Source organism: Monodelphis domestica, chromosome 3 (genome assembly GCF_027887165.1).
Source record: "Monodelphis domestica isolate mMonDom1 chromosome 3, mMonDom1.pri, whole genome shotgun sequence".
Lineage (NCBI taxonomy): Eukaryota > Metazoa > Chordata > Mammalia > Didelphimorphia > Didelphidae > Monodelphis > Monodelphis domestica.
Genome location: NC_077229.1, coordinates 482,869,801 through 482,893,629, shown reverse-complemented (window position 1 = coordinate 482,893,629; position 23,829 = coordinate 482,869,801). Strand labels below are relative to the sequence as shown.

Genomic DNA, 23,829 nt, shown 5'->3' with positions numbered 1-23,829 from the left:
TAAAAGTTTGGTCTATGGAAGCCAGGAGTTGGGAAAAGGATTTTTTCTTTTTAATATTTTAAAATAATATTTCCCCCCCAATTTTTAACATTGTTTTTAAAAAACATTTAGATTCCAAATTCTCTCTTCTACCTTCCCAGCTCTACCCTTTCCCTAATATGGCAATCTAATATGGATTTTACATGTTTTACATGTAAAACATTTCTATGTATTAATCATTTTGTGGAAGAGATCAGGAACAAAGAAAAAGAAAAGAAAAGAAGTTTTGGTCTGAATTCAGACTGTATAATTTCTTTCTCTGGAAGCAGATGGTATTTTCTATCATGAGTCTTTGGGATTGCCTTGAATAACTATTGTTGAGAATAGCTGGGTCATTTTCAGTTATTCATCCTACAATATTTCTATTACTGTGTAAAATGTTCTACTTTTGACTACTTCACTTTGCATCAGTTTATTTAAGTCTTTCCAGGTTTTTAAAAAAACATCCTGCTTGAAGTTTTTTTTCCTAGAAATTACTGACTGTGACGTGAAGACAAAGCAGTCAATAAAATGTATTTTATTTTTTAAACATGAGTAGAAATAATAAATGTATCCATTTCAGATCATAATGTAATGAAAATTATAATCAAAGCTCCATGGAAAGACAAATAAAAATTAATTGGAAATGAAATAATCTAATGTTTTTTTTAAAAAGGTGGGTCCTGCTGGGTTTGTACCCTAAAGAGATAATAGAGGAAAATATGCATAAAAAATATTTATAGCTGCACTCTTTGTGGTGGCAAAAAAACTGGAAAATGAGGACATGTCCATCAATTGGGGAATGGCTAAACAAATTGTGGTATCTGTTGGTGATGGAATACTATTGTGCTAAAAAGAATAATGAACTGGAAGAATTCCATGTGAACTGGAAGACCTCTAGGAATTGATGCAGAGTGAAAGGTGCAGAACCAGGAGAACATTGTACACAGAGACTGATACACTGTGGCACAATTGAACATAATGAACTTCTCTACTAGCAGCAATGCAATGATCTAGGACAATTCTGAGGGACTTATGAGAAAGAACACTATCCATATCCAGAGGAAGAACTGTGGGAGTAGGAACACAGAAGAAAAACATTTGCTTGATCACATAGTTCCATGGGGATATGATTGGGGATGTAGACTCTAAACGATCCCCTAGTACAAATATTTATAATATGGAAATAGGTCTTGATCAATGATACATGTAAAACACAGTGGAATTGTTCATTGGCTACAGGAGGGGGGAGGGAGGAGAGGAAGGAAAGAGCATGAATCATGTAAACATGGAAAAATATTCTAAATTAATTAAATGAATTTTAAAAGGGTGAATCAAGGAACACATTATAGAAACAATCGATAATTTTTATTAATGAGAATGACAATGAGGAGACAACATGTTAAAATTTATGAGATACATAAACAGTACTTAGGGGAAAATTTATATCGCTGAACACATCAATAAAACAGAGAAAATGCAGATCAATGAATTGGGCATGCAACTAAATAACTAGAAAAAGAAAAATTAAAAATCCCCAGTTAAATTAGAAATCCTAAAAATTAAAGGAGAAATTAATAAAACTGAAAATGCAAGAACCATTAAACTAACAAATAAGAGTAGGAGTTGGTTTTATGAAAGAACAAATAAAGTAGACAAGAGCACTGGTTAATTTCATTTTAAAAAAGAAAAAAGAAAATCAAATAATTGGCATAAAAAATGAAAAGGGTGAACTCACCACCATGGAAGAGGAAATTAAAGCAATCATTAGAAACTAGTTTGCCCAATTATATGCCAATAAATCTGACAATCTAAGTGAAATGTATGAATATTTACAAAAAGACAAATTGCCCATATTAACAAACAAATAGAATCCTTTAACATTCCCATATCAGAAAAAGAGATTGAACAAGCAATCAATGCACTCCCTAAGAAAAAATTTCTAGGGCCAGATGTATTCACAAGGGAATTCTATCAAACATTTAAAGAACAATTAATCCCAATAGTACATAAACTATTTTTAAAATATGGCTAATAGGATAAGAAGGAAAACATTTAGCTAGAAAAAATCAATCTGAAATTATTCAAAGAAAGTGACTAAAAATGTCTATATCTTTAACTCATATATTCTTCTAACAAGCATATACTCCAAGGGGATCAGTGATAAAAAGGCTTCATGTACATGAAAACATTTATTATATCACCTTTTTTGGTACAAAACCCAGAAATAAAATAGATGGCATCAGTTGTAAAATAGTTATATAAGTTGTGGTATATGAGTGTAATAGAATATTTATTAACTATGTTGTGAGAAACGAACAAGATGAATACAGAAGTACATAGGAATATTTTTACAAACTGATGAAAAGTGAAGAACCAGGAAAACAATTTGCACATCAGCAATTTAAATGAAAAGAGCAACAAAACAATTAAGATTAAACACTGTACAATTATAATGGTCAAGGTTGGTTCCAAAAAGAGATATAAAAACGTACCTCCCTCAATGTCTTTGCAGACATGAGGGATGGACTATTATTATGCAACATTGCATGTAATAGTCTTTTTCAATTTGTTGGTTAGGTTTGCTGAACTATTTTTTTCCTCTTTGTTATGACATGTTTTCTGAAGGGACAAGGAGGGTAAGGAATAAATTGGAAAACAAATTTAAGTTTATATTAAGAGATGTGATTTAATATTTTCAAAAAAACATGATCTTATTAAAAAATCATGAACTTTGATTGCAATGACCAGTCTTGGTCCCAAGGTTATAGTTGTCACTAACTGTGTGACATTGGGCAAATGATAACTTCCTCAGATCTCAAGTTTACTCCTTTAAAAATGAGGTTGATCTGGTTGGTCTCTAGGGTCCTTAAATAAACAGTCCTAGATCTATGATACACTTCTTAACTAAGCTTTGCTTAGACATGCAATATTGTTCCAACAAGAAAAATTAGATAAGTTAATAGTATACCTAAGCTAAGTTCCTATGAAGCCCAAAAGAATTTATTTGGAATAATTCTGTATGGAGGATAAAACTCTGCTGATTATCTATTTAGAGATTAAGATGCTACATTGAAACTCAAATAAAAGAGAAATCTTAATAGCAACTGCCTCAAACAGTACAAAAAAAAGCAACTGTAACTGCCCAAGATTATAAAAGATTATTTGTTACCAGGAAAGTTCCACACATTTCCCATAAAGGATCCCAGATAGAACAATGATTTATAAATCATAGAAACAGAATCTCCTCCCTCCTCCAGTCCAGAACTATACATAGACAGCCTGATAAATGAACTAGAAGCTAGCTTGAGGTTTGATAAACACACCTGAAGCTAGCCAGCACTCTACAAAATCCCATTTGGCATTTAAAACCATTAAGAAAAACATTCCCCAAACCCCTTTCCAGTTCTCCTTATTGCCTATCATGTGCTCTTTGATACTGTGACATTGGTCATTTGGACAAAGAACAAGACACCCCATCTTTTAGCTCTGGGCATTTTCTTTGGCTGTCTCCCATGCCTGGTATTTCTCCCTCCTCATCTCCGTCTTCTGGCTTCCCTGGCTTTCCAAGTCTCGACTAAAATCTCAGAAAGTTTTTCCCAACCCTCTTTAATTCTAGTGTCTTCCTCTTTTATTTCCAATTTCCCACATTCTGTATATAAGTTAATGCACGTATATATTTGTTTGCTTGTTGTCTCCATTAGATTTTGAGTTCCTTGAGGGCAGGGACTATCTTTTGCCTCTCTTTATATCCCGAGAACCTAGCACAGTTGCTGGCTCATAATAGGTCCTTAATCGATAAGAAGTATTGGCAAGAGGGCAGCTAAGGGACTCAACTGATAGAGAGCTAGGCCTGGAGATAGGAGGTCCTGGGTTCAAATTTGATCTCACACAAGTCCTAACTGTGTGACCCTGGGCAAGCCATTTAACCATTACCTAGCCCTTACCTTTCTTCTGCTTTAAAACCAGTACATAGTATTTATTCTAAGATGGAAATTCAGGGTTAAAAAAAAGTATTGGTATGAGGAGGGGAAAAGCAGGACTAAGGATTCTTAGAAATGTAGTTGAGAGGAGTATATTGCAAGAATGGAGGAAGGATGTAATATTTTGTGGGATGGAAAACAAAGTGGAGAAATAACTCATACCAAACCTGGAAAGATAGGTTGGAACCCAATTGTGCAGAGATTTAAATGTCAAAGAGTGGTGTTTATATTTCATCCTAGATATTATGAAGCACTGCAAAAGTTTATTTAGATGGTCAAACATACTTTGGGAGTATTAATCTGTCAATTATTTGGAGGATGGATTGGAGAGGGGAATCAAGGTGGTAAGTAGTCACTGAGGCTACAGTCAAGTGGTGATGAATGCCTGAATGCTTAAGGTAATAAGAGGTAAAATTAGCAAGACTCTTCAGGTATTTGACTATGGGGACAGTGGTGAGAGAAGTTGAAGAATGAAAAAAGAATCAAGGTGACTCAAAATGGGATGACTGGTGTTTTCAGTTAGGAAATCTGGAAGTTGAGTAGGTTAAGCAGAAAAAGAATGAGTTATTTTGGTCAAGTTGAACATGAGTCACTGACAAGACTTACTAATAAAGATGACCAAATGGCTGGTGTTGTGTGTGGGTTTGCAGATCAAGAGAGTCCTTGGACATCGATCTTACAACCACAACTGCACTTATTTGCATATAAGTGATAACTGATGCCATAGCACTGAATAAGATCACCAGAAAATATGGTATAGAAGGAGGAAGGGAATAGGGCCCAGGAAAGAGCCCTGATATATACCTATTGTGAGAGGATAGATGAATAATCCAGCAAAGAGAGGAAAGAAGCAACAGATAGGCAAGTAGGATAACTAGGAGGGAAGAGTGTAAAAAAACTAAGGGAAGAAAAATTATTCTAGAGAAGGATCAAATGTTGAAAGGATAATGACTAGGAAAAAGCCTTTCGATTTAATAGTTGAGACATTGGTACCTGAAAGAGGGCAGTTTTAATTGTCCTGGAAGCCAAGTTGCAAGGGGCTGAGAAATATGTGGAAAGTGAAGATAATCAGCGTTCGCTCCCTGTATTGGTAGCAGTTTGACTGAAAAAGACATTGGCTTTAGGGGTGGGAACTAGTGAACATTTTTAAAGATAGGGTCAAGACGAGGGACTGAAGAGAGAGGAAATGAATTCTTGACAAGGTGAAAAGGGAATGGAATTGATGATAGCCAAGAAAGGGTCAAGTCTAAGAAGAGAAGATTAAAAAACTAATTAGAGAACCTGGACGATTAACATTAGGGCAGCACGGGGATGGGGATGGGGATGGGGATGGGGATGGGGATGGGGGTGGGGATGGGGGTGGGGGTGGTGTCTCACTCTTCCTTTACCCCTCCCCCTTTCTAACCGTCCTCCCCTTTCTCTCGCCCTCCTTTCCTCTCCTTTCCGTCATACTCGCGAGAAGCTACTTCCGCTTCCTCAGTGGCCGGAAGTCGCGTGTCGGCCCGTATCCAGTCCGCGTTCCCCATCCTCTCCCAACAGCCTTAGGGGCAAGAGGAAACTGTCATAACCGGAAGTCTTTCGGGGGCGGGGCGGAACCGCGAAGCCTGAGCCTTAGGTCGCTAGTTGTTTCGCCATGGCTGCGTTAGGTGGCGGCGTTCGAGAGCACGAGGAGCCGGTATTATTCCGCAGGGGTACCGGACAGGTAAGGGAGTCCCGGGGAGCCTTGGCGCGGTTTCAATGAGGCTGGGAGGCGGGCCTACACCCCAGGCACAAACTTTCCCCTCCGGGGGGCCGATACGCTCCATATTTTCTCATCTCGCGTCGAATCCGCGGTTTAGGGAGATGGACTAGCACTAGATCCGGCCGCCACGACTAAGCCGGGTATTCCGGCGAGTGACTGGCCACACGGAGCGTGCGCACACACGCCAAGGCGGAGAGAGGCCCGGGAGGATTGTCTCCCCCTTGCCGTGGTCAAAGTGATGTTCCCAAAGAACAGGTCTGAAGGCTTCACTACCAGGACCATCTATAACTCGCTCCCTACGTTCTTATATCCCCGATAAATGACGTTCATTGACCTCCTGCCTTTTCCTCGAACTCTTGTCCTCGAATATCCCTTCTCGGCTTTTGGTATCACTGATCTCTAATCTTCTTCACCTCAGCCTCCTCGCTTCCTTCAAGACTTAGACGAGGGGCAGCTGGGTAGCTCAGTGGATTGAAAGCCAGAGGAGGTCCTAGGTTCAAATCCGGCTTCAGCCACTTCCCAGCTGTGTGACCCTGGGCAACTCACTTAACCCCCATTGCCTAGCCCTTACCACTCTTCTGCCATGGAGCCAATACACAGTATTGACGCCAAGACGGAAGGTGAGGGTTTAAAAAAAAAAGACTTAGACGAAATCCCACTTTCTACAAGAGGCACAACAACCCCTTTTCACCTCCCAACTCCTGTGAAGTCACCCACACACACTTACCCTGTATATATCTTGTATGCACCTAGTTGTCGCTTCTGCCCTTTAGAATGTGAGCAATTTAAGAGTTGGGATCTTGTTTTTTGCCTTTCTTTGTATCCTCCAGCTCTTAACCTTACAGTATCTGGCACGTGATAGCTTAATAAATGCTTGTGGATTGCAAGGGCAGGAAAGGAGCAGCCTCAGAAATAGTTATTTGGCTCCGACTCATTGGCTCAGTCTGGCCTGTTAGCTTGGAGAAGTTCCTTAATCTCGGTCCTGATAGTTTCAAAATCTCTGTCCAGCCAGAAATCTTATGATCTTAGATACCTACTGCTTATCAATCTCTTAGAGACATTGAATTGGTCATGGTATATGATTATTTTGTGCTGGAGGCAGTTTCCCGAAAAAGTAACAGTTTTTCCTTTTTTATGGTTTAGAGCTGGAGGGAACCTTAGGCATCATCTAACATCTTCCCACTGAAACTCCCTCCCCATCCCCATTATTACTGGTGAAGAAACAGAAGTGACTTCCCCAAGGTCATACAGATGGCAAGTAGCAGATATATATATAACTCCACATCTTCCCTTGACCAGGTCCCTTTGCCCCTATTAAAACTTTATTCCATTAACTATTTCTTTTTTCATGCACATTAGCCTCTCTTCCTGCTTGTTCCCTTCCAACTACAAAAAATGTTCAGGTTTCACCTGTCTGAAAGACAAACACCCTCACTTGATCTTACTGCTTCTTTAAACTATCATCCTATTTTTATCCTAATGCTCACCCTGGAAATTCCCTCATCAGTCATTTCTTCAGTCCCTTGGATTTGAGTTTCTACTGCTACCGCTCCAAGGAAACGAATTTCTCCAGGATTCACAATTGCTTTCTTACCACTAAATGCAATGGCCTTATGACAGCTCTAAACTTTCTAAAATCTCTACACTATTCAATACTAGATCACCCTATTCTTGATTCTCTTGGCCTCTCTTGATTTTGGTAACCTTGCAGTCTTTGTTTTATTTCCCCTCCTCCCCCAAAATAAGTTTTTAAGTCTTTATAAGTATTCTTTGTTCTTTGTCTTCTTAGAAGGTTCTTTAACTTCTTTCCACTCTTTCATTTAAATTCAGCAAGCATAAAATACCTACTAGCTGCCTAGACTCCATGCTAGTCCCAGAGGGTACAAAGACAAAAATAAAATAATTCACCCTCCAATTTACATTCTTCTGAAAGGAAATAGCATGTACAAAGATAAGTAAATAAGAAATAAATATAAAGGAATTCAACTGAACTGAATACATATCTGGGATAGAGTACATCATCTTTATATACCTGGAGCTGTCCTCTCAGTGCAACCTAAGATCACATTAGCTTTTTGGCTGACAAATGTCACAATTGAAAAAAATTAAGCTTTCAAATTTTACACCAGCACCTCCATATCTTTTTCACACATACTGTTTTCTAGCCATACCTCCCTTCTTATATTTATGAAGTTTTGTTTTTATTTTTAGCTCAAATATAAGGCTTTACATTTGTCCTTATTATAATTACTCTTGATTTGGCTTTTCAGAATATTTCTCAGTTTAGATTCTGTTATATGTGAGTCTGACCTGGAGTCATTTAAAAATTATCATGTACCATCTATCCTATTCTCTAAATCATTGAAAAAATTTCAACTACAAACTCAATCACCGATCTTTGGGACACTCTTCTGGAAACCTTCCAGTTTGATATTGAACCACTTAAAACTACTCTGAGTCATTCAGCAAGTTCTGAATCTTAATTATATTAGATAAATACCTACAGTTTTAGAATGAAAGTCTTTGTAGAATGTTTTGCTTTACCTTTTGGCTTCTTTCAAGCAGCCCCAGCTTAACTCTTAGCTTTTAGAATTTCCCAAACTCTTAATTCTAAGTATCTTCCCTTCTGTTGCTTATTTCTTCTTTATCATATTTAGCTTTATTATAGTTATTTGTCTTCCCCATTCAACTATGTGCTTCTCAAGGGCAGAAGCTGTCTTTTGTTCTCATTTGTTTCCTCCAAACTGTGCCTAGCACATAGTAGGCACTTATTATTTATTGACTAACTTTACTAAAAATCAGAATTTCTTCACATGACCATTGTACAACTAGGTGTCTCAGTAGTAAAGACATTGGACTTGGAGACAGAAAGACCAACTTCAAATTCTTCCTGATTCAGAAACTTACCAGCAATGTTACCTTGTGCAAAATCACTTAACCTCTCAGCCTCGATCTCTTCCTCTGTAAAATGGAACTAATTATAATAGCACCAGAGTCCTTGTGAGGATCAAATGAGATAATATAATGGAAATTTTTTAGCAAACTTTGAAGCATCATATAAATGGGAGCTTCAGCTCCCATTTTAATATGCATTGTTTACTTTTCCCCTATTTCTATTTAATTAGATACACCCTGTTAGAATCATAATTCAGGCATGGGTCTCATTTCTGTTGCTTTACTAAACACATTCTTTTACCTAGGAAACCAGGCTCAAATATTGGGATCCTTTACCTCAGTATCAAATACTTATTAATAAGCAAGACATGGGCCAAATACTGTTTTAGTTCCTAGGGAAATGGAGAGGAATACAAGACTTAGGTCAGGTATGGTCTCTGCCTTCATGGAGTTATGTGTGTATTCTCTTGCTGGCACTCTCATCCAGTCCTATTTAATTCTTATCTTGATCTCTCAAAACTTTTCTTCCCTTTTCCACTTTCACTATAACTACTCTGGTTCAAGTCATCATCCTTTAGCTGATCTTTCTAAATCCAGTATTATCTCCTGTGCTTTGGCAGTAAATGTGTGTTTAAAAGTTTGACAAGGAAAGGAATACAGGAAAACATGAAATAGCTTGATCATTGGAGTTTTTAAGGATGGGGAGAGCCGACTATGTACGTAGCAATAAATCAAAAATTTTTTAACCTATATCTTCTGTCTTAGAATTGATACTAAATATCAGTTTCAAGGCTGAAGATCAGTAAGGGGCTAGGTAATTGCAGTTAAATGACTTGCCCACAGTCACACAGCTAGGAAGTATCTGAGGTCATATTTTGAACCCAAGACCCACCTGGCTATTTGTGTCCACTAGGCTACCTAGCTGCCCTAGCAAACATTTATTAAGGGTGCCATGGAATTACCCCCCCCCCCCCAAAAAAAAAAAAAAACTTCTTTAAGAAGTTTACAGAAAGAAAGAAATCAGTAGATTGTGAGAGATTAAAGATGAGAAATGGGAAATGATTGCTAGGACCATTTAAGATCATTAGTAGAGGGATTATTAACAAGAAGGACTACCTCATCTTTTAGACAAGAGCCCGATAGAAAAAAGAGGAAATGATGTAAAGAGACTTGAGAATATGGAGGACTAACAATAAAACTGAAAGCCCTAGCTTATTTTGTGAAGATGTTCAAAAAAGCTCACCTCCACCTAAGTAAAAGACTGGTTCATTTGCTTGGAAAACAGGGGTGTAGAATTAAGGTGAAAGTTTGAGACTGACTAGCCCCTGTTCAGAGTATGATAAGACAAAAGGATGAATTAGTGAAGGCCCATGAAAAAGTTTATTATTCTTTGTTTTTATATCTTCTACATTTCCTACTATATTCCTTTCTCTTCCCTTTAAGAGAAGAAAAAACAAGGTTCAGCAAAACCAACATATCGGAAGAAGGTGAAAAAAGTTACATGTACTTTTCCACCCTTGAAAGTACTCACCTCTAAAAGAAGTGAGGAGAGTTGGTATCCAATCACATCTCTTCTTTGGGGCCCTTGATTTTTTTAGTGCACTTTAATATAATTAGTTTTTCTGGTGGGTTTTTTTTTTTAACTTTCTCTAATAACTTGGAAGAAGAACTGGAGAAAATGGTTATTGGGGTAGCTTAAGATTAAGGATGAACATGTTAAGACCAGCAGGAGAGCTAAAATGGATTCAAAGTTGGATGATGCTTTTCTTATTGAACTGATTAACTATGGGGTTAAGACTAAAGAACAAAGGGGAGATCAGAATGGGACTGAGTGGACTGAGAGAATTAGGGAAGGATAAAGGAACCAAATATTTTGGTGGAGACAAATAAGTTTAGGAAGTGGGAAAGGTGGAAGATGAGACAGCTAAATGGCTCAGTGGATAGAGAGCCAGGCCTAGATTCTGGTCCTAGATTCACATGTGGCTATAGATACTTCCTACTTGTGTGACTCTGCGCAAGTCACTTAATCTCCATTGCCTAGCCCTTAATGCTCTTCTGCCTTGGAACTGATACTGGTATCCATTCTAAGACAGAAAGTTTGGATTTTTTTTTTTTAAAGAGGGATGGAAGGACAGGAATATGTAATGGCTCAAAACTAAGTCATTTCCAAAACCATTCCACTATGTTCATACACTGCCTTACTTATATACAGCTTCTCCCTTTCCAACTAGCTTCCTTTTATATGTGTCTTTCTATATTGTATTAGTATGTAATTTCCTTTAGGGTAGGAACTGTGTTTCTTCCTTGGATTTATATCCCCAGCACTCAGCTCCATGACTGGCATATAATAAACAACAAATGCTTTTTCCTTCACTCTTTGAGAGCCTGTTAACTGGAGGGAAACTATAATTAGAACCTACAACTATAAGCTCCCATGAAAAGAGGAAAACCTGAAGATACTGGTTATAGGGATATACCTTGGAAAATCGCCTCTGTATGATGGGACATCAATTACTTAGTTTTAAACCAGTTTTAAATCAAATTTCAATTTCATTCAACAATTTCTGGATTATGTTGGCTTTTGGTATTCCTTATTTATTTCATTTGTGATTTTGAAGGTAATGTTATAATTCATGTTTCAGTAATTTTTACTTTCTTTCCCTCCCTCCCAGAGTGATGATTCTGACATATGGGATGATACAGCATTGATAAAAGCATATGACAAAGCTGTGGCATCATTTAAGGTATTAATACTTTTATTTTCTTATTCACCATTGAATGTGTGTTTATGCATTTAAGTGAAAATCTAAAGTTGGTATTTGTGCCACCCCTACCCTAATCCTTCCTTATAATAAGGGGGGGGGGGGGTATGTGCAAGATTAAGCATCTTTATTCATCTATATCTCTATCAAGAAATGAGTTTCATCATCTCTTCTCATGATTCTAGGCCTGACACTCTGCTCATCATACCACTTGGCTGCCTCCTACTCAGCTTCTGTTTAAGATTCATTGTTGTTCTTTTCCCCTTTGTAAGCAGAAAAGTTATTGTAGCTCCTAAACTTTGGGGGCTCAATTCAAAGTACATTTGTTGAGCCCTATATTAATCTATCAGTAAAAGATAATTAAATGAAATCAGGTACTTAAACCTATAATTCTTATGTAAATGCATTTCCTCCTTAGAGCCTTTTATTTGGCTCAAATTTTAGCTCAGCATCTACATCCTTGAAGCCTTTCCAGGCCCCCCTCCCCCCCTTATTTTTAGTGTGTATGTGCTCACTTGCACTCTTGTGTCTCATCCCCACCCCTTTATGTCTGGTGCGCGTGCGCGCGCACACACACACACACACACACACACACACACACACATCCCTCCCTCTCTCTCTCTCTCTCTCTCTCTCCCTCTCCCTCCCTCCCTCCCATTCTCTGTTATCTGTTCTATAACCCAGTCCAGACTGACCGGAAAACAAATTGTGCCCAGCATACTTCTTGTATACTTCAGTAGAAAATTAGCTTCCTAAGAGTAAGAATTTTTTTTACTTTTGTATGCCCAGCTCCAAGTCCGTTGCTTTGCACATAATATAGGCCCTTTATTCATGTTTGTTAGGTGGAATTTTAGACTATAATTAGTCTATAATTATAGACTAAAATTAGTCTATAATTATTGTTTGTTCTGTTATGCCACATTGTGGTATAAGACTTATAACTTGGGTTAGCAAAAAGGGGGGTCCAGTTTGAATTAATAAAATTTAAAATAATAAATATTTGAAAGGAAATATTCTTTCAAGTACAGACAAGTACAAGACTTACACTAGCAAAAATGTTAATTAAAGAGCTTTCAAGAATATCTTTTGGCTTGGGGGCTGATTTTTTTTATTGATATGTAGCTGGAAATTAGGAGAAATTTTGTGTTAAAAACTAATATATTTTCTGATACTATTACAATTCTTTGCAACCACAAAAAGCAATACCCTGTTTTATTTTTCAAATGGAGCCTGTGTTCACATTTTGAATATTAACAGTTTTTAGATAGTTTAAAAATATTAAAATATTTGTAAATGTTCTCCCAAAGGAGAGGGGAGAGTCTATATTGTCACTGGTTACCCCAACAAAAGAATTCATGAACTGCTAATCATTCTGGTAATTAGCTGCTTTTTACTTAGTTAAGTGTGAATCTTAAAAATTCTCAGACCCTACTTCAGAACACTTGGTTAAGACCATTCCCCATTTTAAACAATGAAGGGACTTAGATCAGGAATGTGAGACCTCTACTCCACCCCTACTTAAGCATACTTTAGGGGAAGATAAAATTGTAAACTTCTTGCTGAACAATGAAAAATACTCAACCCATACTTATAGTAAGGCAAAAGTTCTTAAGCTGTGCCTATTTTTAGATCTAATACAAAAGGGTGCTAAGTACCTATAAAGGTCAGGCAACTTGTAAACTTACAAGTGGAAAAGAGGTGAGAACTTACTCAGAGGTTTTTTCAGGTGTGAACTTAATCAAAAGTTTATTCTACTCAGGTTTGAATTAAGAATGGTCAGTCCTTTGGAAAACGTCTACTGTGATTGATAGATGTGAAAACTTAGGGGAGGTGACATAGGAGAAAATTCCCTTTAAAAGGAGGTCAAAAAGAGGTCTCTGGAGATTCAGCTGGAAAAAGCTGAACTGGAGGAGGCAGCTGGCCAAAGCTGCCTTGAAGGGCTTGATGGCTGAACTTGATTGAGCTAGCTGAAGCTGAACTGGTGTCTCTCTGAAAGCAAAAGCAGATTGTTACCCAGAAAGGACTTGAAGTCATAATATTTTAGTTGAGTTTGTACTCTGTTATCCTAACCTATGGAGGCACAGTCATCCTCAGACGATTATGAGGCATCAGAGTGGGACTTGAGTGAAGAATTAGTGCCATTCCCACCACTCATTATATGGGGAGAGTTAGTACCAGTATAAATATAAGGAGCTAAAGAGAAAGGAAAGAAAGTTTTAATAGAAAAGGTGTCCTTAGAGGTGAGACTCAAATAAAGAAAGAATTTCAGCAGGCAGAGGTCAGATGGAGAGACAGAACAGAGTTAATGACCCGTGGAGGGAGAGAGGGTTCATTTTGTCTGGATGTGTATAGATATGTGTATATACACATACATATACATATACTCATATGCACATACACATATGTAGTGGTGGGAGATAAGGCTGGAAAGATGAACTAGGTCAGTGATGGTAAACCTTTTAGAGACCAGGTACCCAAACTGCTTGTGAGCCACCATTGCACCCACCTTACCCCAGATGGGGAGGGAGAAAGCACTTCCATTGGCTGTGGGACAGAGGGGCAGGTGGTGTGATAAATGTCCTCAGGCACAGTGGTGAAGGGGAGGGGAGCAGCTCTTTCTGCCACACATGCCATAGGTTTGCCAACACAGAGCTAGGTCATAAAGAATTGGGACTTTTTTAACAGACAGTTGGAAATCATAGAAAGTTTTTCAATAAGAAACAAAGTCTAGGATAGGAGGAAAAAGAAAGGTGTCAGGAGAAATAGGATAGAATAGTGACATCATAGCCAGGGAAACGGGGTATTTAGCAATGCAAACTAGTTATAGCATTTAATTAGATCTGTAGAACAGAAGTAGATTTAAGTAAAGGCCATTAGATGTGGTAAATAGGATTATTGATTTTAAGTTGGAAAGGACCTTAATTGGTCTCTCTCTTTGGATTCTCATTTTACAACTCATTTGGGGAGGCCCAGAAAGAGCAAATAAATCCTTCCACTGTCATTCCAGTAGTGTCCTTTACACTATACCACACTGCTTGCTTTCAAAAATTAATAGTTAATTTTGTCCTTCAGTAAGAAAGGATGTGTATGAGGGTCCCCAAGAAGCTTTACCTATAAAGCTTCATAGCTTAACCCTGCACTAAGATTTATGTAACTCCCTGTATATATGTTTTTACATATCTACCTTGAACTTAATAGTTTTGGGACTTATTTTTACCCTTAAGACATTCCATAATTCCTTTTTAACCTGTTTCCTAGATTTTTTTTTTAAACCCTTACCTTCCATCTTGGAGTCAATACTGTGTATTGGCTCCAAGGCAGAAGAGTGGTAAGGGCTAGGTAATGGGGGTTAAGTGACTTGCCCAGGGTCACACTTTCCTAGATTTTTTAGAGAATTAGAGCTAGAAGACATATTACAAATCCTCTGGTCCAATTCCATTAGGCCTAGCAAATGGCCTGCTCAGGGTCACATAACTTGTTCAGTGACACAATCAGGATCTTTCAGATGTTTGAAAGAATGATTCCAGTATAATAGTAGGGAAAGAACATGATTATAGTGGGTTTATTAGTGAGTAGAATAATAAAGGCGAAACTTTCTGCTTTGGGGTGTGACTTAGTGACCCATTTGTAAGCACTAAGCACTATTGACCTATGTGTTTATGAATAAGTAGCTTCTGTGTTTATTTTGACAGAATGCTTTAAAGAATGGTGAAATTTCTGAAACTTCAGACAAACAAAAAAGTGCTGGACCAAAAAGAAAAAATATTAAGAACAGAAACAAGAAAAAACCTAATTCAACCTCACTGAAACAGGTATTTATTTTTCTTTATTTTATCCTATTCACAAATTTACACATAAGTTTTCTAAGGTTACATGATTCATGTTGTCTGTCTCCCCTCTTCCATCCTGGTGTTGACAAGCAATCCCACTGGATTATACATGTATTATCACTCAAAATCTATTTCCATATTACTCATTTTTGTAATAACCTTTAAAACCAAAACCCCAAATCATATGCCCTTATAAACAAGTGATAAATCATGGTTTTTTTTTCTTTCTGGATTTCTACTCCCTCAGTTCTTTCTCTAGATATGGATAGCATTCTTAATCATAAGTCCCTAAGAATTGTCCTGGATCATTGCATTGTGAATCACATTTGATCATCCCACAATGTTTCACTTTCTGTGTACAATGTTCTCCTGGTTCTGCTCATTTTACTGTGCCTATTCATGAAGGTCTTTCTAGTTCATATAGAAATAAAGCAGTTCATTCCTTATAGCACATAGTGTTCCATCACCATCATATAAAACAATTTATTCAGCCATTCCTCAATCGAGGGATATCCCCTTATTGTGAAATTTACTTTTTCAGGCTCAACTTTAGGAAATAAAATTTTGGATTATATTCAATACTCTTATTTAAATCTCTAAGAGACTTAGTTATTTTAATGCCTGATCACATTAGACAAATATAGGATAGATTTATATATAATATATAAACATAAAGAGTTTTAAAAGTGTGTTGGTTTGTTGCAGTGGAAAGTTGGTGATGCTTGTTGTGCAGTTTGGTCTGAAGATGGCAACCTGTATCCAGCTACTATTGCATCAACGGATCAGAAGAGAGGCACATGTGTTGTAGTTTACACTGGCTATGGAAATAAAGAAGAGCAGAATCTTTCAGATCTTCTTCTTCCAAATAGTGAAGGAGTTCATGATGAGGAAACTATTCATGAAGTAAGAACACAAATATATTTGTATTTAATTGTCTTAGAGAGGGAGTATTGAATTAAAGAATAAAACTTCTGTGTCTTTTGAAATCATCATTTGGTAAATTCTATTTGAATTGAGCTATGCAGAAAGTTTTGGGAGTAATTAGAACAATATGAATTAACATTTTTAAATGTCAAAGAGGTGGTATTTTGATGTGAATATAAACTGTATTCCTAAAATGAAATATATTTGGAAGGGCAGAAAAAAGATGAACATATATATTGAAAAAATAAAATCGGTTCTTTTCTACATTTATTGATACAAGCCATTCTGCACTTAGGTCAGTATTTAAATCTATGCTGCGTTTTTTAAAGCTACAATTATCTTAAAATATGCTAGAGGTACTATTGATTAAGTTGCCTGCTTGACACAAAATGGTATTAACATCTTATGACCTTTACATGTACCTGGGAGTTTATCTATATAATCTTATATAAAATTCTTTTTTTTTTCTCCAGAATGAAAATGAAAGTCAAAGTCAGTATTCAACAGATGAAAGTGAAAAATCCTCCAGATCGCCTGGAAACAAACAGAATCGTATCAAGTCCAAAGCTGGTCATTGGAACTCTTATTTCCCTCCTCCACCACCACTTCCCCTTCCAGTACCAGGGTTGGGCAAGGTAAACACTAGTGACTGGAAGGGACAAGTCTGTATATGAGGCAACAAAACATTTGATTTATTTCTGTCTAGAATTTTCCTTTGAAATTCAATCATATGTTATTTGAATATCAGTTCGTCTTCTTATGTCTGCTGAGTGGCCCAGGTGTGAAATTATTGTGCTTAGAGAATAAAAAAGAAGATTGAACAATATTATATCCAAGGAGAACTCAGAAAGATGTGTTAAAGAAGAAGTAACCATTTAAGAATTATCTAGGCTGGGGGCAGCTGGGTAGCTCAGTGGATTGAGAGCTAGCCCTAGAGACAGGAGGTCCTAGGTTCAAATCTGGCATCAGACACTCCCCAGCTGTGTGACCCTGGGCAAGTCACTTGACCCCCATTGCCTAGCCCTTACCACTCTTCTGCCTTGGAGCCAATACACAGTAATGACTCCAAGATGGGAGGTAAGGGTTTAAAAAAGAGAGAATTATCTAGGCTAACTTTTGTTTATTCTTCCCTGAAGGCTGTAGACAAATAGCACCCCTTTCCCATCCTGAAGGGTTGTTGTGAAGATCAAATAAGCTGTTTAAAGTGTTTTGTAAACTAACAAGCTATATAAAAGGGAGCTGCTATTATTTTAAAGTAACAGATCCACTCAAGTAGTTAAGAAATGTACATTAATATTAGTCATTTTGGCAGAGGTCAACATGATCAAGTGAATATAATAATAAGAATCAGAAACTTAATATTTATCATTTTAGCTAAAACTATGTGGCAAAGGCTTTTATGAATGAAAAATGATTTTATAATTTCTCAAGGACTCAGTCTGAGAAATTTAGAGGAAAGAAAATAAACTATTATTGATTATTTTTATTATTAGATCACTATAAAGTTTTTGTTTTGCCTGTTACCAATCTAGCCACTATTGCTTTAGGAGGCAGCTGGGTAGCTCAGTAGATTGAGAGCCAGGTCTAGAGATGGGAGGTCCTATGTTCAAATCTGGCCTCACACCCTGGGCAAGTCACTTAACCCCCATTGCCTAGTGTAAAGATTAAAATTTAGGAATATGGGGAGACTGAGGCAGGTAGAAATTAGTTTCTCTCTGCAAGGAGTATTATATTTTTTAGAGGTTTATTAGAAATTAAGAATTAAAGAAAATACAGGATAAGGAAAATGTGCCTAGGCCAGAGGCCTAGACAAGACCTCACCTACATTATGGAAAGAGCCACGTCTGCTCCAAACGGAAGTCCAAAAAAAGAGAGGAAAAGCCTTTGCCATCAGCTTAAATCCTTCCTTGATCTCGGCCCACCTCAGAATTGCGTGAGATTACAAAGCATTCTGGGGAAGTGGAGCAAGGAGTTGTGGGGATTGTAGTCCTGTATTCGAGTCTATTTTTTACATTCCCCCGTTTCATCTTCTGGGAAGAAGTCCTTCCCCAAAGGATCATAAAAACATAATTAGTTTAAAGATTACAATAATTTGAGGATAAGAGAAAAAAAAGAACAAAACCAATAATTGCTGGATGCATTGACAAAAAGCCAGTTAGGGGGCAGTCCTCTTTGGCATGAAAGTATACATACAAATAAATGTTCAATCAACTACACCCAAAGTTAATTTTTGTGCAGCTTGTGGTCTGGAGGCTTCGAGGCAGCATCTTCTTTACCTAAAATTCTTCTCAAAAGGAATGGCTTTTAATATTGACTGCCTAATAAATGTTTGTTGATAGATTTGACAGATTCCTTACTGGGAGTTCCTTATATCAGTGAAATCATAAGATCATTTAAAAAAAAAACCCAAAATCAAGCTTTGTATAATTTCTTAGGAAATTTGCTCATAAAAAAACCAATAACATTGGTCAGCCTTCGTTGGCTTGGAACTATTTTTTTTATTAGACAAATCAAGGGTTAAAATTACTCATCTTGGGGTTCATTTGAAATTCATCCTGTGTTTTAGAGATATACAGTCATTTCTTTTGGATGACAATTTGACTATTAAAACTTTCAGTGAAGACATTACTATTAGGCACACATTGAGTCTATAATTATCAAAAAATTCAGAAAGTAATCTTGGAAGAAAAATCAAGATTGATCAACTTTTTTTGAAAATTTAAATATAAAGAAAGCCTTACTTTTTATTGTTGTAATAACTCGAGGGTGGAAGGGCAGGAACTAGGCCAAATAGAGTTAAGTGACTTGCTCAGAGTCACATTGCTAGAAAGTGTACAAGAACAGATTTGAACCCAGGTTTTCCAGTCTCCTGGGTTGGTGCTTTTTCCATTGACCCATTGATCAACTGATCATTTCAGTTCAATAATTATGCCTAATTGGTGAGGTGAGATTATATGAAAATTATAATCCTGTAGTTAAGCAAAAGGTTAGAGCATTTATGTTTGGTAGATATGAGAAAACAAAATGACTCCCAACTGCCCTTTTTTCAACCTTTTAATTTGTTTTATTTTTGAATGAAAAAATATTTTAAAAATTAAAGCAGTAAAAAATTTACCTGCCCCTTCTGAAGGATTTGCATGAACAGGAAGCTGGGTAAATGACTGGCTTTGAGCCTAGGTTACTGATGTCCAGGAATAAATGTAATTTTATAATTAGGTCAATATATGGCACTGGGCCTGGAGTTAGTATGACCTGAATTTGTACACAGCCTTATTAACTGTGTGTCCTTGGGCACAAATCATGCTGGCTTGATTTCCTCATCTGAAAAATGGGGATAATTATAGAATCTGCCATCCAAAGTTATGGTGAAGATAACATGAGATAATGTTTGTGAAGTGCTCTGCAAACATCAAATAACTAAATTCAAGTTATTGTTGTTTTAAGTATAAATTATAGGCAATATTTCATATTATTTTCAACCCTTTTTATTTTAGGACCATTAGGCCTTTGTTGATCACTTTTCTTTTTGAAATACTTTTATTACAGCCTGGACTGAAATTCAGTGGCCCACCACCCTTCCTCACAGGTTGGCCCCCTCCATTTCCTTCAGGACCACCAGTAAGTACTGATTTCACATTAATCTGAGCTCTATTTAAGAATCTTTTCCTGAAAATTTAGGGTTTCCTGGATTATGTTAATTCATTAAGGTTAGTTAAAATTGCTATTTGAATTAACTGTTCTGGGGCCAGCTTCAGCTTGGAACCATGTCCTTGCTTTGCATACCTACCTTAGATCCTTCATGCTGCCCCAAGATCTCAAATGGATCTGCATTTTAATGTCTATGAACCATAAAGGAATTAATTTCTAAATGGTGAAGTATCAGAGACAGACCAATAGAAATTCTCTAAGAAAGACATTATTTCTCATGTTATGATGTGCATGTATAACCCTCTGTTCACAAGGCCCTGTGATATATCTGTGCTTGGAAGGGAATTTATTTTTACTAAGGAAAAATATTCAAGATTCTGTCTTGAATGATTCATCCATATTCATTCATCCTAAGATCATTTGTAGTAAGTAGTTCATCAGCAAAATGCTGGTGGCTTTAAAAGCATAATGTTTAAGAAAACATTCTATTGGGGATAGCTGGGTGGCTCAGTGGATTGAAAGCCAGCCCTAGAGATGGGAGGTCCTGGGTTCAAATTTGATCTCAGACACTTACTAGCTTTGTGACCCTGGACAAATCACTTAACCCCCACTGCCTAGCTCTTACCACTCTTCTGCCTTAGAACCAATACATAGTATTAATTTTAAGACCGAAGGTAAGGGTTTTTAAAAACAGAAAGAACAAAGAAAAGAAGTTATTTTATATAACTTTTGTTCTTTCATTACTGAGAAATAACATTGTTCATTTTAAACTATTTTGTTGACTTCACAGCTGGCTTCTTTCCTAAATACTATGAGTTGTTCTTTATTTTGTATAAAAGATTATATGCAGCAGTAGAGGTGGGGTGTCATGTTTTTTTTTTTAAATAGACTGCCATCTGTCTTTTTTGTTTGTTGTCTCTAATAGTAACTATTTTGCCATTTGCAGTTGATTCCTCCACCACCTCCCATGTCTCCTGATTCTCCTGAAGATGCTGATGCTTTGGGGAGTATGTTAATAGCCTGGTACATGAGTGGCTATCATACTGGTTATTATCTGGTAGGTGTTAAATCTGTTCCTTTCCTTGAATATTTTTTCTGTGGGCATATGCCTTCTTTTATATAGCTGCAAAGAAATTTGAGTTATTCCGTGTTATGGTATCCTTTTATTTATTTATTATTTATATGTTTATTTTAAAGCCCTTACCTTCTTTCTTAGAATCATTACTGTGTGTTAGTTCCAAGGCAGAAGAGCAGTAAAGGCTAGGCATTATAGGTTAAGCGACTTGCCCAGGGTAACACAGCTAGGAAGTGGCTGAGGCCACATTTAAATTCCCCTTTTCTTTTCCAGAATTCCTCTTAGATTTTATGTAGCAGCCTATGTGTATCAGTCTTTTAACTTGCCCTTACCCTTTGAAGAACCATATTTCACTCTTTGTGAATTCATATGTTCTTTCCTTTGTTGCTATATAGCAAAGGGATTGGCAAACTGAATGTGACCTGAGGGCCAGGACTGGCCTGACACCTGTTTTGGTGTGGCCCACAAGCTAAAACTGAATTTTAATTTCATTTTTTATTTCTAGGGCTGCACAAAAACGAGTTTTAATTTTTTAAAGATTTTTACCTTATAAACTATAGAAAAACAGGTGGTCAGCTTAATTTGGAGCTCAGGCTATATGTGGTGTTCCCTAATACAGCATATACTTCTCTATATATTGTCTCAGACACCCATGGAACAAAAAAATTAAAATAGCTATCAGTCTTTTCCAGCCTCCTTGTGCTTCTTCAGGGACCAATGAGACAGTAGCAAGGAAATGGGCAGAGGGCACCAAGAATCATGCAGTTTTTTTGGTTATAAATAAAATTTTATTTGACTTTTGGTACTCTTATCAGATTTTTGCAGGGATCAATGAATGGACTTGAGGAACTGAATCACATTAATCTTCCAGTTCTATCTACATTCGTCTATATCAGTGATGGCAAACCTTTTAAAAACTGAGTGCCTAGCCCTGCCCTCATCCCACCCAGACTTGAGTGCTGTGCCCACCCCCAGATCATGTGTTAGACCCCTCCCCCACACCGACGTCAGGGGGTGCTAGGCCCTCCCCCCCCCCTTATTGCACACTGGAAGGAGAAAGTGCTCCCATTGGGCTGCTGGGCAGAGGGGCAGGGGAATGTGAAAAGTCATCAGGCACAATAGGGGACAGGGGTAGCTCCATCTTTGCCTTTCTGGTAAAGAACGGGGGTGACAGGATGTGCCCACAGAGTGCTTTGCATGCCATCTTTGGCATCTGTGCCATAGGTTCTCCATTATTGGTCTATATCATTTTATCCATCTTTCCAGGAGGGTATTAGAATCTGTAACCCTAAAAACTATGATCCCCAGCAAAACTACAATTCTCCAGGCCTAGAGATAGGTTCAAATCTGGCCTTAAACACTTCCCAGCTGTGTGACCCTGGGCAAGTCACTTGACCCCCATTGCCTAGCCCTTACCACTCCTCTGCCTTGGAGCCAATACACAGTATTGACTCCAAGACGGAAGGTAAGGGTTTTAAAAAATAAAAAAATAAATTTAAATAAATTTAAAAAAAAACTACAATTCCCAGCACCCCACTCACTTCCTGTTGTTAGGTACTGACATAGACAGGATATAAATTGGGTGGGGCCTCACCTCTTGGTCTCTTATCTTCCTGTTGCAACTTTGGTGGAGTGGAGATTTTGAGCAGGTAGAAAAACTTAGTCACATGGTTTTATTTTGTCAGATAATAAACTTTATAAAAATAATATTAATTTGTCTTACACAAGTTTCTCTGAATTCCCCATTCATTAATCTGCTATTTAACAATTATGTATTTGTTTAGATGTTTCCCAATTAATGTATACCAACTTTTATTTCCTTTTCTTTTTTTACTACCACAAAAGGTACTACTATGAATATTTTGGTATATGTGGTACCATTCTTTCAGTCTAACTTCCTTGGGATTTATTTAGCAGTGGGATCATTGGATCAAAGGATATTGATATTTTAATCTTTTGCTGGTATACTTCAAAATGAAAATACAGAATCTTTAGACCAGTTCACTAAGTCTAAGTCTACCAACAGTCTATTAGTAGTTCCTGACTTCCTGTAGCCCCTTCAGCAGTTCCTTTATCTTCCAATTTGCTGGATAATAGTATTTTTATAAAATATAAATATTTTATATATATTATATGTAATATATTACATATAATATATATAAAATAAAAAAATAAATAAAAATAATAGTATTTTTAAAAGCAAAATTGGGATTATGGCTTATGAAAGTTAAAAGGTATGAAATTTCTTTTGGGAATTGGGATGGGCATGCAACAATCCTACAACTTACAGTATTATAAGAGTTGCCTGGAACAGAGAAGTTTGTGACTTTTCCAGGATCAAACCATAAAGAGTTGTTGGGTTCAGCTTGTAACCAAACCTCCCCACCGTCACCTGTTCTATAATTTCTTATTACAGAATGTCTGGTTTAGGGGTCAGGTCAAATATGTTTGCTGACTTTATTCATAGCGGGTTATTTTGGTTTACATCAAGGCACTTGATTTTGTTTCATAATTAAAAAAGTCAAAACCCATCAGTTTTTTATCTGTTTCTGTTTTTATTCTTAGCTGTTACACAACTAAATCAGGATACAGCAGAATTTCTGCTTTGCTGCTTGTCCTTATCAGTAGGGTTATCAAATACATTGGATAATATATCCAATACAATATCCAAATCCATTAGCCACATATTTTTAACCCTTGGGTACATGAATGGCTCCAGAGAAACCAAAATGCAGATTGGTGTGGGGTGTACATTAGCATTTCTGATGCTGAATTTCCAGGAAAAAATGGACTTTCCTGCACTCCTTTCTTCATACCCCTTTCCCCATTTATTGGAACTAGGATGAATTAATTTACTTGTCCTTTAATAAGAGCTTCCTTTTTTTAGGTCATTTAGGCATAAGGCTCTCACCAAGAAAGAATATGATTCAGATCTACCATTTTTTTAAAATTT

The 23,829-nt window shown here is 36.9% G+C and overlaps 1 protein-coding gene across 2 annotated transcripts in view; it reads left to right on the top strand.

Moving 5' to 3' along the window:
* The first annotated feature begins 5,468 nt into the window (after positions 1 to 5,468).
* The window catches only part of SMN1 (survival of motor neuron 1, telomeric), a 32,003-nt gene continuing 13,642 nt past the window's right edge, over positions 5,469 to 23,829 (top strand). The window contains exons 1-7 of one of the 2 annotated variants that reach the window (XM_007486497.3): positions 5,469 to 5,703; positions 11,310 to 11,381; positions 15,092 to 15,211; positions 15,935 to 16,132; positions 16,627 to 16,788; positions 19,700 to 19,771; positions 20,748 to 20,858. In XM_007486497.3, the coding sequence (XP_007486559.1) occupies positions 5,635 to 5,703; positions 11,310 to 11,381; positions 15,092 to 15,211; positions 15,935 to 16,132; positions 16,627 to 16,788; positions 19,700 to 19,771; positions 20,748 to 20,858 (804 nt within the window). In that variant the 5' untranslated portion in view covers positions 5,469 to 5,634. The remainder of the gene's footprint in view (positions 5,704 to 11,309; positions 11,382 to 15,091; positions 15,212 to 15,934; positions 16,133 to 16,626; positions 16,789 to 19,699; positions 19,772 to 20,747; positions 20,859 to 23,829) is intronic. The other variant, XM_001365196.4, reaches the window with a different exon arrangement.